Source organism: Lepisma saccharinum, chromosome 24 (genome assembly GCF_977018435.1).
Source record: "Lepisma saccharinum chromosome 24, izLepSacc3.1, whole genome shotgun sequence".
In the NCBI taxonomy this organism is placed as follows: domain Eukaryota; kingdom Metazoa; phylum Arthropoda; class Insecta; order Zygentoma; family Lepismatidae; genus Lepisma; species Lepisma saccharinum.
The window spans coordinates 57,175,590-57,192,902 of record NC_139252.1 but is presented as its reverse complement, the minus strand read 5'-3'; the positions used below and the strand labels follow the sequence as shown (position 1 = coordinate 57,192,902).

At 38.0% G+C, this 17,313-nt stretch overlaps 1 protein-coding gene across 1 annotated transcript in view; it reads right to left on the bottom strand.

Annotated features, from left to right (window-relative positions):
• The window catches only part of LOC145977984 (uncharacterized), a 44,138-nt gene extending 27,882 nt beyond the window's left edge, over positions 1-16,256 (bottom strand). The window contains exon 1 of the mRNA XM_083110338.1: positions 15,605-16,256. Within this exon, the coding sequence (XP_082966464.1) occupies positions 15,605-16,051 (447 nt within the window). The 5' untranslated portion in view covers positions 16,052-16,256. The remainder of the gene's footprint in view (positions 1-15,604) is intronic.
• Positions 16,257-17,313: the final 1,057 nt, after the last annotated feature.

The following is a 17,313-nucleotide window of genomic DNA, read 5'->3' as shown; positions in this document are numbered from 1 at the left end:
ATTATGAAATGTAAAACAAATGTAACTGGTGCATAGCTGAAAAGCTAAAACCAAATATATATTTATACAAAAGAAAGCCTTTATCACAGACACTCATTCGTCGAGTTCATTTTTATTATTGCATAAAGTTCAATTGATTCGATGCAAGATGCATTTCAAATTTGCATGACCTGTAACCATGATATCTCCACTGCCGTAAGTGTTCACAGAGGAGAAAATAAAATATATACTTACACCTATACTGAAATTAATATATTGGCATCTTCAATCGCACATTACGAAACACGAATATCAAGAGGATTACATCATGATTTGCACCGAAATTGGTCGGTGCGTGGTTGGAGAGACGAACGCGACTTGTAAATTTCTATTATTTGGTTTTATACAACATTGAAAGAGAAAGTGCTTTATAAATTTGTGTTCATTGCTTCTAAAATATTCCGATATGCTGATGAATTAGACCAGGGGTTCCCAAACCTTTTCGTTTCACAGCATCATTAGTATTTCAAGATGATTTTTCCGCGACGCCCAAGTCAGAATATACGCCTACCTAACACTTGTAACGCTGAGTTACTGCGGTTAGGTTGCTTGACTTAAGTTACAAAATGAACACATATTTCAAATTCAGAAACATTTTATTTGTAAAAAGTACCAACAATGGTCCGATTCTAAAACCATGTCTAGACTACTAACAAGTAACTATCATATCAGTGAAAATATTGGAACGTTTCGTGGAGTCCCTATATGCCAGCCACGGCATCCTAGGGCACCGCGGCTCACACTGTGGGAACCACTGAATTAGACGAAAAATAGCTATTTCTAAAGTTTAAGTCCACCTTATGTCCAGATAGGATAATCAAGACTGAACATACATTTCAAAGTTGTTAATTTAGTTTAATTTACACAACGTTTGTTCCACTTTTGGCTAATCGCAACTGTAGTGATGAATGAGGATAAGGTGAAATGGATGAAGGGATCATCAAAAATACATATGGACGATACAACGCAAACCCCAGGCGCCATAGCTTCGTTAGCCTGCAAGGATGCAGCCCAAGGTGTACTACGTGAAAGAGGTGACATTTGAGTGCCGCCAGAGTGTCACTCCTTGTTACACCCCAGTTCCAGGTGGGATCTGAACCGCTCTGCAAACTGGTCAAAAGGAGGGTTGCACATCAAACTCTATGAGCACACTTACGTTTTTCCTGATGCAACGTGACCACCAAATCGCCAGAACTTCCATCAGTCGAACTCAGCAGTGTAAAAGTTCAACAGAAACCGGATCCAATGTGATCATAAGGTACATAAACATTGCGTTGGACAATTTGCGTACTCTTACAGCGAAAAGTGGTGAAACCGTAATATTATGCACTCTCGTATTTCCTCACACCGCATCCTTTGTTTTTGTTGATTTTCAGTACCATTCAACCACAGACATCATCCCTACCTGAAAAAGTGAAGTTAAGCAAACAAGTTCCCTTCCTTCTTGGTAAAAAAATCGTACATTGAAAAAGATGGTTCAATGTACCAAGCTGAGTTTCGTCATCCGGATCTACTAGTTCCTTCGCTCAACACATATACAGGTTAGTTTTTCTTTCATTGCAGTCGAAGAACAAGCTTTGCTTAACTCGCGTGCGTAACGTGGAGACATTTTTGTTTTATTTCTTGACTGGTCGGCAAAATGTTACGTGCAGAAATCGTGCGAGATTTGGCCAAGGTTCTCATTGCTGCAGACACTGTCCTACTTGTCGCCGAATCAACCTGCACCCGGCGGCTTTCTAGGCAGTCTCGTTTCTGTGAAGTAAGAGTTTTAAAAGAAGCCAAGGAATGCCAGCACCGTACTTTACGAGAAGAGGAAGGGTGAGACAAGAAATAAGTGAGTTACGTGAAGGGACGGTTCCTAAAATATTCTGCACATACCAAGTAGACAGAATATATGCATAGAGGGTGGAACGCGTTTCCCTGGATTTTGGTTGTTTGAGGCACATTCATGGCGGAATTGTTTTATCAACTGAATCCATTGGGACTTTGAGGACCTTAAAATTGCCAAAAAATGCATTTATGACCTAATACATGCAAGAAAATACCCTGAAGAATTTGTAGAACAAATTTTTAAACTACCAAGAGTAATTCAAATTACAAATTAACGTTACAGTATCTATCACATGTTCATTGCGTATGGTAGTACAAGTAAGAAAGTTCACTTTTTGTCATCTTTTACACTTTAAGTACTGAGTTGCAGTACACAATGAAAATCATATGCAAATTTTCAAAAATGAATAATTGTCGGTTGTCGGACTACAGAGCCTTGTACATAGAAGAACTTCTCTCGATTTCCAATGAACTTGACTTGAAATGAACAGTATCACTTGCTGTTAAGTCACTTTCAATTCCATGGAGTGCAAATTGTTTCTCTGACAAAATGTCCGATACAGAGCACAAAACTTTGTACCCCTTGCTTTTGAACAATAATACGTTCGGCGACAATGTATTTGCTGATAGAGGGGGAAATCACAGTGTTTGAGCTGAATTGTTACACAACAGCTTATATCAACAATACTGCACATAATTTCTTCGTTTCTTTGAACACAGTCGTTCAGAACTGCGCTGAAGGCAATGAGACGAGAGTCGGTAATCTCTCTCCTTCAAAGGGTTACATTTGCATGTAAAATGAACCTTCTTTCACCAAAATGTAGAAAAATGCATAAGATTACTTTTAAAAGGCCGTAAAATGACTTAAACGGTTTAAAAAGTTTATAAAAATGACCTTTACTCCAAAAAGGGCCAAAAAATGTCCTAACAAAGGCACCCCAATTTATTCACTTACGTGTTTATACACGTTCCTATCTACTTATGCAACGTTTCTACCTTACAAAAAAAATGCATTTGCATTAAAATCCTAGTCCTAGTTATTACAGTGGCAGCTGTGCGTAGGAATATAACGTATGCGATAAAGCACCGACCCCCGTGGCGGAGTGGTTAGCACAGCAGTCTACGACGCCAGCGGTCCCGGGTTCGAATCCAAGTCTCAACATAGGTGTTGTTTACGAGTGTCCCTTCATCAATTTCAACATATCATCATCACCAATCCTCACCGTTGCGATCAGTCAAACGTGACAGAAAAAACGAAGTAAAATAGCTAAATTAAAATAAAAATGAGAGAGAGAGAGAGAGATTATGAAAGGGAGACTAAGGCAGAATAAGAGTTTGAAGGGTGCATAAAATTAGCTTGCGTTTTCAAAATTATGTGGTACTTTCTTAACGTTACAAACCACCCCGTAAAATCTCAAATCTTGACGACGTCTAGATTCGCAAGCATATTTAACATGTAACCAGTCTTTTTCTTATAGATGGGAACTTTTGAGCTGATCTTAATGAAATCTGAGCCGAAGCAGAACGACGCTATCGATAGTTCTGGTGGGAAGAGAAGTCAAAAGGCACAGAAAGACCTAACAAGGTCGGTTCTCGCAGATAAATTTTATCTCCTGAAGTTTTTCCCAACAGACTCTGACATTAACATCTGTATATTTCGATCTTCGACTTGCAAACACAAAGGTTTGAATAAGTCGCGGATATTAACTTTGAGATATTTATTTCGATAATCTACACGGATTCGTTTCCCACGGAACACATCATTGTATAATGGTTTTGAATACTTACTTCACCATAAACATATGACTGATGTGGTAATTCAATACTTTAGCTTCTCAACTTTTTTTCCCCCCGCTCTGGGCGTGTGACAAATTGCTTCTTACTTAAATCGTTATAACATTTATTTAAGAGATATACGTCGAATGGCGAATTAAGGGCCTTCTCCCGTGGGTGACTTTTTTCTAAATGCCGTCCGCAAGTTTATACTATACTATCGTTGGTTTTACAAGCCGTTTCTAAGGGTGATTACTTGAATTTAGACGTCAAAGAGGGTGCCGTATACGGGACGATAAGTTTCAGACATCTCAGTGAGGGGAGCTCTCCCTAATTGTAGACTTCAATGTTGGTGATGGCTTTTTTACAATTCAAAGAAGGGAAATCCAAAGTAAGTATATAATATAGTTGAGGGAAATCGCCTATTTAGATATCATAGAGAGGTTCCATGGTCTCTTTAAACGTCTAATTAATCATGTGTTAATTGGCGATAGGGTAATCATAATATTGAAAGTCTATGGATTGTCACAACCAATGGCGGATACAGAAGTTACAGTTGGGAGAGATGAATTCGGTCGAGTACCTCACTTCACCGTGAATCAATTCTAACCTACCCTTGAACTGTTTTACGTAAACAAGATATAGTACTGTAAACATTAACCAACCTGATATACGTGGATTTGTGAAAATAGGAGCCCGGCGCTGGGCAAGATGGTTATTAATTTATGTCTCTCATTGCCAAGGTAAAAACTGTAGGTCCAATGCCGATAAACCTATATTCTCGAGCCTGTTGATCTTGGTGATAAAATACAGAATATTAGAGTCTTCAATAGGCATAATAATATTATACAAAAGCGTGACAATTGGTAGGGGCAATCGCCCCTATCGCCCTCCCCGTGGATCCACGCCTGGTCACAACCCAAAAGTGCAATTTGCCTTTCACCCGAAACTTTCCTTTCAAAATTTCGTTTCCAGGAAATAATCTCATACGAGCACGACAGTCATACCTTCATTCCATATGCACATGTGACATGGAAGCCCACGACTTCCGTAATTTACCTTTTGTTTCGATGTCACCGACGAGATAACACAAGCATTGTTGCTAATTGCTCCAATTTGCATTGTCATGGACTGCTTGCTCCATGTTAATGAGAGAAATGACAACGAGCAACTTCAAAAACCAAGATAGGGTTGCGCAAGTATCTATGTTGAACCCATTGTTACCTTCATTTCCTGCATTGTAATATAAACTCGGCAAAGGGTTGCCCTAAAAGCTTGTTCAATGAAGAAGTATCTAGGCAGAACTTTGTCGGTGGACAACTTGACTTGTTTGCGTAGTCTTCAAGCTATTATCCACCACGTGCAGCTAACACTTGGTTTAAAGTTATGAGTGGCTACTTACGATATTATATTTACATCTGCCCTATAACACAACACAGGGCGAGATGCAGCAGGTGTTCGACCATGGACTGGTTAAAAGGACGCCTAAACTTACATTAGATCCTCAATTAGCATAAAAATATTTACATAGGAGCACTCATTCAAATACATTTCAGCAGTTGACTACCTCTTTTAGAAAATCTGGATTGTCTTATGAATATAAAAGGCATCTAAAATATGAACATATTGAACATCAACTGAAAAAATAATGATCTGCTCAACCTCCCAGAGAAATACTATGCCTGTCAAATAAATGACTTGTATTCAAATTCATGACTATACTCAGTGGTGTCGGAGTCGTCAAATTGGAGCGTCCAACTTGAGTAGCGCCAAAACCTTATTTCGGATTATATAAGCATTTTTAAGCTATTTGTTTTTAAAAGAGTTGAATTTATGTGAACAATAATTAATTGAAGTAACTGCTGCATAAAATAATTAATATATTGCAAAATCATGTAGCAATATAAGCTAAGAGATTGCTGTTATTTTGATATCATTATGTAGGTATTAAATAAATATATGCCTACAATAATCATGTTCTTTAACAGTAGCACTTGACGTATTTAAAAAGAAAACAAGTCTATTAATTTTTCTCGTTAAAACTGTAAATATATAACATGGTTATATTTTATATTGAGGGGTGGTGGAAAGTAGGGGCACCAGGATGAAAAGTTAAGAGGGCGGCAATGTAGAAATTAGTAGACGCCCGTGTAAAACATTGATCTGCTGCCGCCCCTGTCTATACTATAATTGATGTTACAGAAACTTCTATATCACAATAATTAAATTACCCTTGTCGCAGACCGAAAAAGCTTGTCCCTTCACCACAAATTACAAAAACTAGGTAGGGTGCCCCGAACATGGATACCGAGAACACACTTCTAGTAAGTTTTCTGAAGTTTCTATGGTTTTACATCAATGATTTTTGAACGCACAACACAGCTATCACACTAGGCATACACAAAATATGCGGCTTCAACTTTGAATCAATGTTTTCCTGTATTGTACAGGGTCGCCCGTAAGTCCCTACCCATTCACATATTTTATGTGTCCAGTGTATCTGTGTGCTGTCCTTCATTCTCGCTGCATAATATTATGCTACGCCATGTTCTGTGAGACATATTTTGCAAAATAGCAGGGGTTATTGTTCCAAATGCCGCTGTAACAGCTGCCCTCAACTGGAATTATAACGATGTTTCGACACAATGTCCTTTATGTATCCCCAAAGAGAGTTATCGCACGTTGTCAAGTCCGGACTTCTTGCGGGTCATTTCATAGGCGCCGGGTATGATAATATGCGCAACAGCACACAGAAAACTCTATACACTAAGGTGTAAATCAAAAACCCTGAGACCTTCTGTAAACAAACGGTCTCACCGATTCGATGTATCACTCCGCGTCAGCTGATTCATGACCGCAATCATCTGCTGTTACACTCATAGTTCGCCGCACTTATTCATTTTATATAAGAGCCTCTGAATGTGAGAACCCGCTCTCAAAACATCAGACGAATATGCAGCCGCATACAATGTTACTCTCCCGGTCATTCTCTCTTTCATAACCCTTAAAACTGCAGACACTGACACACCACTGCACTGGGATACGAACTTAACCACTTCATTTACTGGTTTCTCAGGATACCACTGATAGAACGTTACATAAATATTAAGTAGAATCTGTTTCTCACCCCTTTTCAAAGGCTGTCCTTGCTGGTGTTTTGAAAACAAGCTCGGAGAACACGGAGACTTTCCCTCACGCATAGAACTCGGCATGTTATTTTTCTAAGGCTAAGTCAGGCAATATTACTAAGTGGCACTACTTCCTTGCTGTTCACATGATTATTTTTAGAAAATAACCAATGTTATAAAATATCATTATGTACACAAATCTCTAAGCTCATTGAAAGTTATATTACTACAAAATGTTCACACTTATCTTGCCTGGCCATGCCACCAAGTTATTTTACGAAGTGCACTATATTTGGCGGAACAAAAATCGTTATTAGGATGCTTGTCAAAGTTTCCAACCGCAATAAATTTCTTTGTCTTGTGTTGATCATCATCATCAATATATTTATTGGACTTACAGCATTGCATATGGCTGTTTATGCCCATTATATATTTTATTTACATAAGATACAATTTACATAAAATCTACAAACAAATTTCAAATACACTCCTATCTATATCATCATTAGAAATATACATTACCATGTTATATCATTTTGTCTAAAAAAATGCAAGTAAAATATATTCAATTCACATGCAAGAAAGAAGCCAAATTTATGGGAAATGATTACTGGTGCAAAGAGTTAACCATAAAGGTGAAGCAATAAGTAAAAAAATAATGAGCATTGGGTTTAAAGTGAGATGTTATTTGCGGCAGCGTATCCCATACTACAAATTGGCCATTGTTTTACCTTACGTAATGAATCCTGTAACAACGCTGGATTTTCGTGTGGATTATTTTACTTCTATGAGTTTGCAATGCTTTCTGCATGCAGGTGGTTTTGTTTACAGAAGGTCTCAGGGTTTGTGACTTGACATATAGATACATAAGATATATGAATGGGTAGGAACTTACGGGCCACCCTGTACAGTGGGATCCATGCGTATTGCCGTGCAAATTGTCCATCACCATGTTCGAGCACTTTATTTGACCCAACAAGATCATCAATAATAAAAAGAAAACTCAGAACAAGCTATTGACAACTTCTGCAGCAGCATATATAATCCATAGCTTAAAAACACAAAGGATGAAAAAAAAATTAAAATTGTCATGGACAATTTGCACGGTATTACTAATGAATCCCACTGTACTATAGTGTAAATCACCAACGCTGAGACCTTCTGTAAACAAACCGTCTAACCGATTCGATGTATCACTCCGCGTCAGCTAAACACGGAGACCTTCCCGCACGCATAGAATTGGCCATGTTGAAAGTGGCACTACTTCCTTGCTGTTCACATGATTATTTTTAGAAAATAACCAATGTTATAAAATATCATTATGTACACAAATCTCTAAGCTCATTGAAAGTTACAATGCATATTCCTACAAAATGTTCACACTTATCTTGCCTTGTCATGTCACCAAGTTAATTTACGAAGTGCACTATATTTGGCGGAACAAAAATCGTTATTAGGATGCTTGTCAAAGTTTCCAACCGCAATAAATTTACGAGCTTTCTTTGTCTTGTTTTCATAATCATCATCAATATATTTATTGGACTTAAAGCATTGCATATGGCTGTTTATGCCCATAATATATTTTATTTACATAAGATACATTTTACATAAAATCTACAAACAAATTTCAAATACACTCCTATCTATATCAAATCTTAGAAATATACATTACCATGTTATATCATTTTGTCTAAAAAAAATGCAAGTAAAATATATTCCATTCGCATGCAAGAAAGAAGCCAAACTTATGGGAAGTGATTACTGGTGCAAAGAGTTAACCATAAAGGTGAAGCAATAAGTACAAAAGAAAGAGCATTGGGTTTAAAGTGGGACGTCATTTGCTTCAGCGTATCCCATACTACGAATTGGCCGTTGTTTTACCTTACGTAATGAATCCTGTAACAACGTTGGATTTTCGTGTGGATTATTTTACGTCTATGAGTTTGCAATACTTTCTGCATGCACATGGTTTTGTTTACAGAAGGTCTCAGGGTTGGTGATTTGAATTTTAGATATATGTGATGTTCTGTACAAAATTCACATGCATCATGATGTTTCTTATTATTCAGTTGAGTCAATCAGTGTTAGTGAACGGTCATTGGTTGGCTCGAAATGACGTGACGTGGAAGAATCTTGAAACAAGATAAATAGAGAGGAAACAACAAAACATTAACAAAGAAGAGAAGTAATAGACGACCACAACTAGATGTTCAGGGAAATGAAGTAAGTATAAAATTCCATTTCCTGTTCAAATAATGATGTTTATCGTTCTTGTTGATTGTTTGGTACAAAAAATTAATTATACGAGTATATTATTTTTTAACAGTTTTATGCAATATGTTTTTAAAGATCCGTTAACCAACATTGTTATCCTTCGATATCTGGCAATTAAAATCAATTGAACCGGTGAGACCAAGAAGGGAAAGATTCCACTTTTTGAACAAACTGGACTGAATACTTTGAATACATATCAGAGCTAAAATAAAGGTTTTAAAAACAAACCACTTATGGAATATTGTTACTATGGTTATGATGAATAAGTTTGTAATTGTAAGTTTCTTCATTCGGCTTTTAGTTTTGATTGCTATGAGGTTGTTTTTTTTTATTTCCCGAAAGTAAGGTCGAGTGGAATCTTTCCCTTCTTGGTCTCACCGATTCAATTAAATAGATCGTTTTTTCATAATTGTAAAACGCTTCCATTCTACTTCAAAACGAATTCAGCACAAAATTTCACATACTAGGAAGTGCATCACCTTGTATAGTGACTCCGCATTAAATAATGTTAACTTGCAAAACATTTCACCTTGCAATAGCGTAAAGATCTTTATAATATATATATATAATAATTCAAGACCACGGTAAAACGATAAGGAAAAAGTTCACAGCCATTCTCCATTTAGGCGAGAAGTCAATGCAAGCTTAATCGTGGCTTAAGGAGATTGTAATCTGCATGCCATGTGAACTTCCGGGCTCGAAAGCTCACACATACGCATAATTCACGCGCAAATACGAGAATATCTGGGAAAATAACGTATTTGTGCTTCAAACCGTAGGAACTGTGGCAGTAAAGAACAAAAAGATATTTCGCATATCGTAAAAAAAATGGAATAAGCTCACAGTAGGAAGCAATTTGACAAAGGCTGCCAATCAAAATTAGGGCGAGTTAAATGTTTGGTTTGTTACGTAGGTAGTAGTTATTTTTTTCTGTGAATAGAATTATAATGTATATGGAATGTAAGGACAATAAACATATTCATTATTCCTCACTCACCAATCGTGAAATGTGGTTTGGTGAAGAGAGAAGATGAATCTTAACTAGTGTTGGGCGATAGACGATATATCGCAATGTTGAAAAAATATCTTCCAGGCGATATCAACTATCGTCAATATCGTCACGATATTTTGGCGTTATATGTATATCGTGTCAGTGATATATCGGCACGATATTTTAGCAATAAAAATCGTGTCAGATATATCTTCACGATATTTTAGCGATATATATCGTGTCAGCGATATATCGTCACGATATTTTAGCGATATATCTTCACGATATTTTAGCGATAAAAATCGTGTCAGACATATCGTCACGATATTTGGCGATATAGCTATATCGTGTTGGAGATATATCTTCACGATATTTTAGCGATATATATCGTGTCAGCGATATATCGTCACGATATTTTAGCGATATATCTTCACGATATTTTGGCGATATATATCGTGATAGCGATATATCTTCTCGATATTCTATCGATATATATCGTATCAGTGATATATCGTCACGATATTTTAGCGATATAAATCGTGTCAGATATATCGTCACGATATTTTTCGATATATATCGTGTTGGAGATATATCGTCACGATATTTTAGCAATATATATCGTGTCAGAGATATATCGCCACGATATTTTAGCGATATATATCGTGTCAGCGATATTTTTGCGATATATATATATCGTGTCAGCGATATATGTTCACGATATTTTGGCGATATATATCGTATCAGTGATATATCGTCACGATTTTTTAGCGATATAAATCGTCAGATATATCGTCACGATATTTTTCGATATATATCGTGTTGGAGATATATCTTCACGATATTGTAGCGATATATATCGTGTCAGCGATATATCGTCACGATATTTTAGCGATATATATCGTGTCGGCAATATATCTTCATGATATTTTAGCGATATATATCGTGCCAGTGATATATCATCACGATATTTGGCGATATCTATCGTGGAGACGACATATCGCCGATATCACGATACGGAAAAAATATCGTATCGTATCATCTGTGACGATATTTTCTTGACGATATATCGTGATATCAAATTTCCGATATCGTCCATCCCTAATCTTAACTTTGAATAAGACTTTATAGAAGTTGATAATTTGATTTTTGTTATTAACATCGCTTTGCTGCCACTTTTGGCTAATCAGGACGATGAGGATGAGGATGAGTGATGATATGATGAAATTGTTGAAGGGACATTGACAAAGAACGCCCATGTCCAAGTCGGGATTCGAACCCGGGACTCCTGCGCCGCGTAGCTCGGCACGAAATAAGTCTTGAATCTTTCCTGGAGACTAATGATGAATAAATTCTCTCGGGCTTTCGACCAGGCGAGTTCTGGAAAACTTTCCAAGCTTTTGAGAGCTAACGACACTTTGTTTTCCATGTTAGAAAAAGTGTGACTTCTACCCTGAAGATCAGAGCGACGTTAGCTCTCGAAATTGGAAACGTTTCCAGAACTCACCTGGTCGATAGCCAGAGAGAATCTATTAATCAGTTTCCGAAGTGTTAAGATATACGATACGCGTCAGTGAGAAGAGAAAAGAATACTTTACATAAATTATGATTTTTGTTGATTTTGTTCCTTGATATGTAGCCTAAAAAATGTGGAGTGCTTCTCGAAATCACGGTTCGGACCTTGACGTTCTGCTATAATAGTCGACAAATTGTTCCTAAATATCTAAGTCTAGTTTCGAGTCTGTGGCGTATGCTTATATTTTGAAGCAATAAAACTCCCAATAATGAAGATGATACCCAGGGTGCAAAATCATTGAAGACTGGTGGGGGGGAAGAAGATCTTAATACACCCCATATACGTATATGTATATATATACGCACACACACACACACACACACACACACACACACACATTTATACATACTTAAATTATTATGATATGGATATTTATAATGTTATTAAATATAAAAGTCAATTAATTACTAAATATTTTAAACAACATTATTATTAAATACACATAAAGTAATTAATTAGTTACTTTTATATACAGTGGCCGCGGTGGCTCAGTCGGTAACGCGTCTGACTACTATGCTAAAGGTCCCGGGTTCGATCCCCGGCCGGTTCAAATCCGGGAACTTTTCTAACGTTGGAAGCGGCCCCGGCGTCCACCCAGCGTCGAATAACATGGGTACCCGGGGGAAACCCTGGGGGGTAAAGGCGGTCAGGGGCGTGGTGCTGATCACATCACCTCCACTCACGACCGGATCAAGAAAGTGTGGGGCGTTACCCCCACACCCCCTATACGCCTTCATGGCGTGGTGCTAAGCACAGGGGAACACTTTACCTTTTTTACCTTTTTACTTTTATATACATCAGATATGCGTAGCAAATTAATTCCTTTACTAACTGGTTAAGATATCAATAAATTACGAAATAGTTTTGTTATATACAAGCTTTTGTTTAGTTTTTGTGTATAATTTATAATTATGTTTGATTTGCATTTTTTTATTGCACGCATATTGTTATTGGTGTAGACAGAGTAATACTCTCTTGAGAAAGCATTCTGCACTCACTATTTTGTGCGTTTTCGATATTATCCTTAGTAAAGTACATAAGAAGTAAATACTAATTATATTTTGTTGTTACAAGAAAAACTCTCCCCCCCCCGGGAAATTTTTGGTGGAGGGATTTTTGAAGTCAAGATTGTTGGTGGGGGGAAATCTCCCCTGTCCCCCCAGGATTTCGCACCCTGATGATACCAATTACCACAAGAACGGATTCAGATGTGCATACGTACATGCCATATAACCAAAGATAACTAATTATAACGCACGTATGGACACTTAATTGCACAATACTATTTAAAGTATAATACAATTAACTACCCATACGACTTAGGGATGCAAGGCCGCAGGAAAGTCCCTCGAAATTAAAGAACACGTCAGACGATGAAATGCACAGAGTGAATGTAGGAAAACACGGCATTCGTTTACGGCTGAAGTTCGTTTGAAAAACGATGAGACCACATACTTCACGGATGGAAAATGTCAGAACACAATCTCACAATAAAATGATCCAAACTCCTCCGCCATTGTTTATTTCCTTTAGTTCAGATTTTCCATGCGACAAGGGAAAGTTCACAACAGTTTTCAACTTTTAACCAACACTTAGGCAAGGTAGGTTTTCAAGCCACTGCGAAGAATATCAATGACAGAAATATCTCTTCTGCTCATGGTGTTTTGTTTTGATGACGTCAAGCTACCATAATTCTCGGTGGGTTTGTGTGTTGTGTCTTGTCTATAGGTTTTTAATTTGCTCTTGATGAGGAGTTCATCTCCATTATTCTATTAAAATTATTTGTTTCTTTAATTCACCAAATTAAATTAGTTCCCAAGTGGCTTATGTCCCCGTATTGCGATACGGGTGCAAATTGCATCAGTGCTCACGAACCTATTTTTCAATGATCAATCAATCATTTACTATCATAGTCGTTGACTGCAATGAAAAGTTGGTCTTTGCGACGAAATGTTACATACTAGTGTTCTATTTCATCATTCATCCTCATCGTGAGCATGAATGTTTCTTTGTGAGTGTTCCTCCATCACTTGAATCTAATCATCATTCATCCTGGTGTTCGCGATTAGCTTACAGAGAGAGAGACGAGACGCAAAATAAGGAAAATTCAAAACAAATAAGAATTTTAGGCAAAAGGCGTCATAAAATAATAATGATCGATTGATTTGGTTTACTTTGCTTTTCTGCCACGTTTGGCTAATCGCGAAGCTGATGAATGATGATATGATGAAACTGATGAAGGAACACTCACAATGAACACCCATGCCCAGGCCAGGATTCGAACCTGGGACTCCTTGTGTCGTAACGTGCTGTGCTAACCACTCCGACACATAAAATAATCTAAATAGAGTAGTGTGCAAGAGTATCAAGTGTTATAAATAAACTTTGCTATTTAAACAGTGCCTTTTGTTCTAGCACATCGCGCTACGACTTCAGGGGTCCCGGGTTCGAATCCTGGCCTGGGCATGTATATTTGTGATTGTCCATGCATCAATCATCCCCATCTACGCAAATTAGCCAAAAGTGGCACAAGAAGCGAAGTAAAATCAATCACTCAATCAATCAATCAATCAACCTTTTGTTCTATGTGACAACACCGATGTCTTTCTCAGTAAGGACTCCTCGCGGATCTTTTTTTCTTTTAAGGATTCCATTTCACAGTTTTTATAGTCATTTTCTTTGTAAGCACATTCAGAATTACTTCCAAAATGTACTCAAATATCAACATACAAGCGTTTTTCTTCACGTCTCTCAGTATTTTTTGTCAACTCATCAATGGCAGTTGACATTTTTGCACAGAGCCGTAGCTAGAATTTCCGAGCCCGAGGCAAGAATAGAATTTGCGCCTGATTTCGCCTCTTCTATAATCTATATAAATATGTTAATTTTAATAGGATGCCAATATTTTCACGAGGTGTCACGATGTTTTCTCCTTTCTAACCTTTTCCCTTCTTTGCTAGGGCTCGGCATTTGCATTACCAATTATTTCCTAATTGTACCACGTAATAATATCATGTGACATGAACTAGTGTCGGGAAACGATGAATTATGGAAATCGAGCATTTGACAATATTCTTTTTTGCAAAAAATATTCAACTATATAGACCGTGCGTAACCTCTTTTTAAGAAACTCAAAATGAATTTCAGTATTAAATTATAGACTTCTCTTTGACCGCAGTAGCATACATTTTGAAGCAGTTGTCATCCCAACTTGCAATTTCCAAGTTGTTCACGTGAATAACAGAAGTACATCCACAGTTGTTTACGTAATGCAGTAAACAGTTAAGCATTCGAGGAAATTTATGTAATAGTCAAACAGCAAAACTGTTGATTGTGTACACATTTTCTTCTTTAAGTGGATACTAGACTTTGCATTGTCACTTCCATATTTTCGTTGTTGAGTCGAGTTTGTTTTTAACTCCACTTTATGCACCGAAAGGTTAATCGAGATTGGACCCTACAGTTTAAAGTGGGATCCGAACCACTGTATACCTTCATTGGGTAATAACCCCGTGACCCCTTGACAAAGTTACCACTACGTCATCGGGAGCTACCACTTCCCCCACGACCGATTTTATTGAAAGGGATTTCTTCAAGATTTTAATCTCAAACCTTGCAACTTCATTATGAAATATCTTAGAATACGTAAAGGCTAACCATTTTTATTTGTTTTTGGGTTTGCAGGTTTTCTTCTTTTAATGTCCAACGTAGCAGTTCAATAGTGTTTTTGATTATTCGGTTAAATTCGAAGATGTGTGCTCAAATGGTCCATTACAATGTTCCTTCGTGTTGTTTTGCGAAATTGAGGTTCAAAAATTAGCATAAAACAGTGAACAAAATAGAGAATGCTCTTTCTAACATTAATGCTGAATCATCATCTTTAATTGAAAGGAAAGTTAAAAAAAGAAAAGTGATGGTGACAATTTGCGTCCACACACCCCTGAACTTGACTATACCTTACGGAACTATAAGTTTTGTCATGGAAACTATGCTCACCTGATGAAGTAGAACGATGTCCGGCCTTTGCCCATCTCGAACAAGTCCTGTCACAGTAAGCACTAGCACCAAATTGGTTCCTGCCAAAGACACCAAAGACGTAGCAAGGAACACAGCCAGGGGAACATGTGAGGGATAACGTAACCCCGCTAGCACCCCTGTCCCCCCTGTCCCGAGCACCAAGATTCCACCCCACAAGCCACCACCAAGAGTCGACAACGCCGCATCGTGGGTCAGAGCGAGTGCACCAAATACGACCAGCAGAACACCGAGAATTAAATGAGATATGCTCAGAGCCAACACCAGCCGACTGCGATCAGGTGGATCTGCAGTCCCTGCGCTTCCCGAAGAAGCAGTTTTGACAGTCAATGATCCCTTGGCATCTGACTTGACGATAAGAATATCCCCGGTGGATCCGGAGAGATTCGAACCCGAACCTTCAACCATGTTCAGTCCTCACTACGCTCTCGCCATCACTTTCTTGGCTTCTAGATGAACACTGGACACTTCATGTTTTCATCAATCCATGGTTAAAAGAGACCCACAGTCACCTGATCACCAAACATTTCACTGCACCTTCCAGTAGGTCAACTCTCCCGCCAAAGGACCGCGACCGACTGGGTATATTATTCCCTTCACGTAAGATTCATGAGAGAAGATGAAATTGCGGATCTCGCCGTACGTGCCGCTGCAGTCGCTGCTGACACAGGATCTGGAGCGACGGCACACTTTCGGCGAATGCTGTTGGTTTTTTTTTGTTTACCTGAGAGCAGCGCCTCCTCTGGAGGGAAATGTAGGTCGATGGGAGGTCAATCTCCTTTCATCGACAACGCTCACTCGATGCACAATTTTTTTTATAAACGTGCGCGCGTGCATACATACAATATAACCGAGAGTTCTCAAGAATGTTGCTCACGAAAAGAAAAAAAGCAGGTTTTACAGGAAAGGCATGGGCAGGTGAATCACAAAGCTTTCAGCATCAATCAAAAGATAAGTCATGGGCTTGGTTTTGTCCACGATTATAAAAAGCATACATAACTTACACCCAAAGTGAAATTTGTAGAGGTAGGGTAGTCCATATGACGTCATGTGGAGGCCCTTGGATATCTGAAGAATACTAAAATAAAATTCTTAATTGGAAGAAAGTACTTTAGAAGTGTTCTTTCGTACAAATATATGAGGACATCCAACCTACATGTTACAAATGAAAACGATGGAAATTTCTGTACACAGAAAGTTGCCGTCAGATCTGTAACGACGCTGCGTGGTCGCCACATTTAACGACCCTGCGCGGTCGCAATATTATATTTTGTTAAGAAGGTTTGGATAAAGAGTGCATGCTAAAAGTCCCTCCGAAGCGTACGCTTTTAGTTTAAATGTGTTAACGGATCCACCTCTACGTATTATTTGACCCCGCGTGGTCTCTGTATTCTGTAAAAGCTAACGGATCCACCTCTACGTTTATTAGCTTCGACCCCGCGTGGTCACTGTATTCGGTGAATGTTATCATTTATTGTCATTTATACTGTTCAATTCGTTGAAGAGTCCTGCGAGGCTCAATATCAATTGTATTGTCTGAATGCACACAGTTTTAGTTTATATTGACACGTGCAACTAGTGATTTTCCCACTAGTGTTTTCTTAATGTTACTTCTTGGATGTTTCTCAGTACGAAGTTTGCTATATGTAAAAAAATGAGTTAGCAACGTT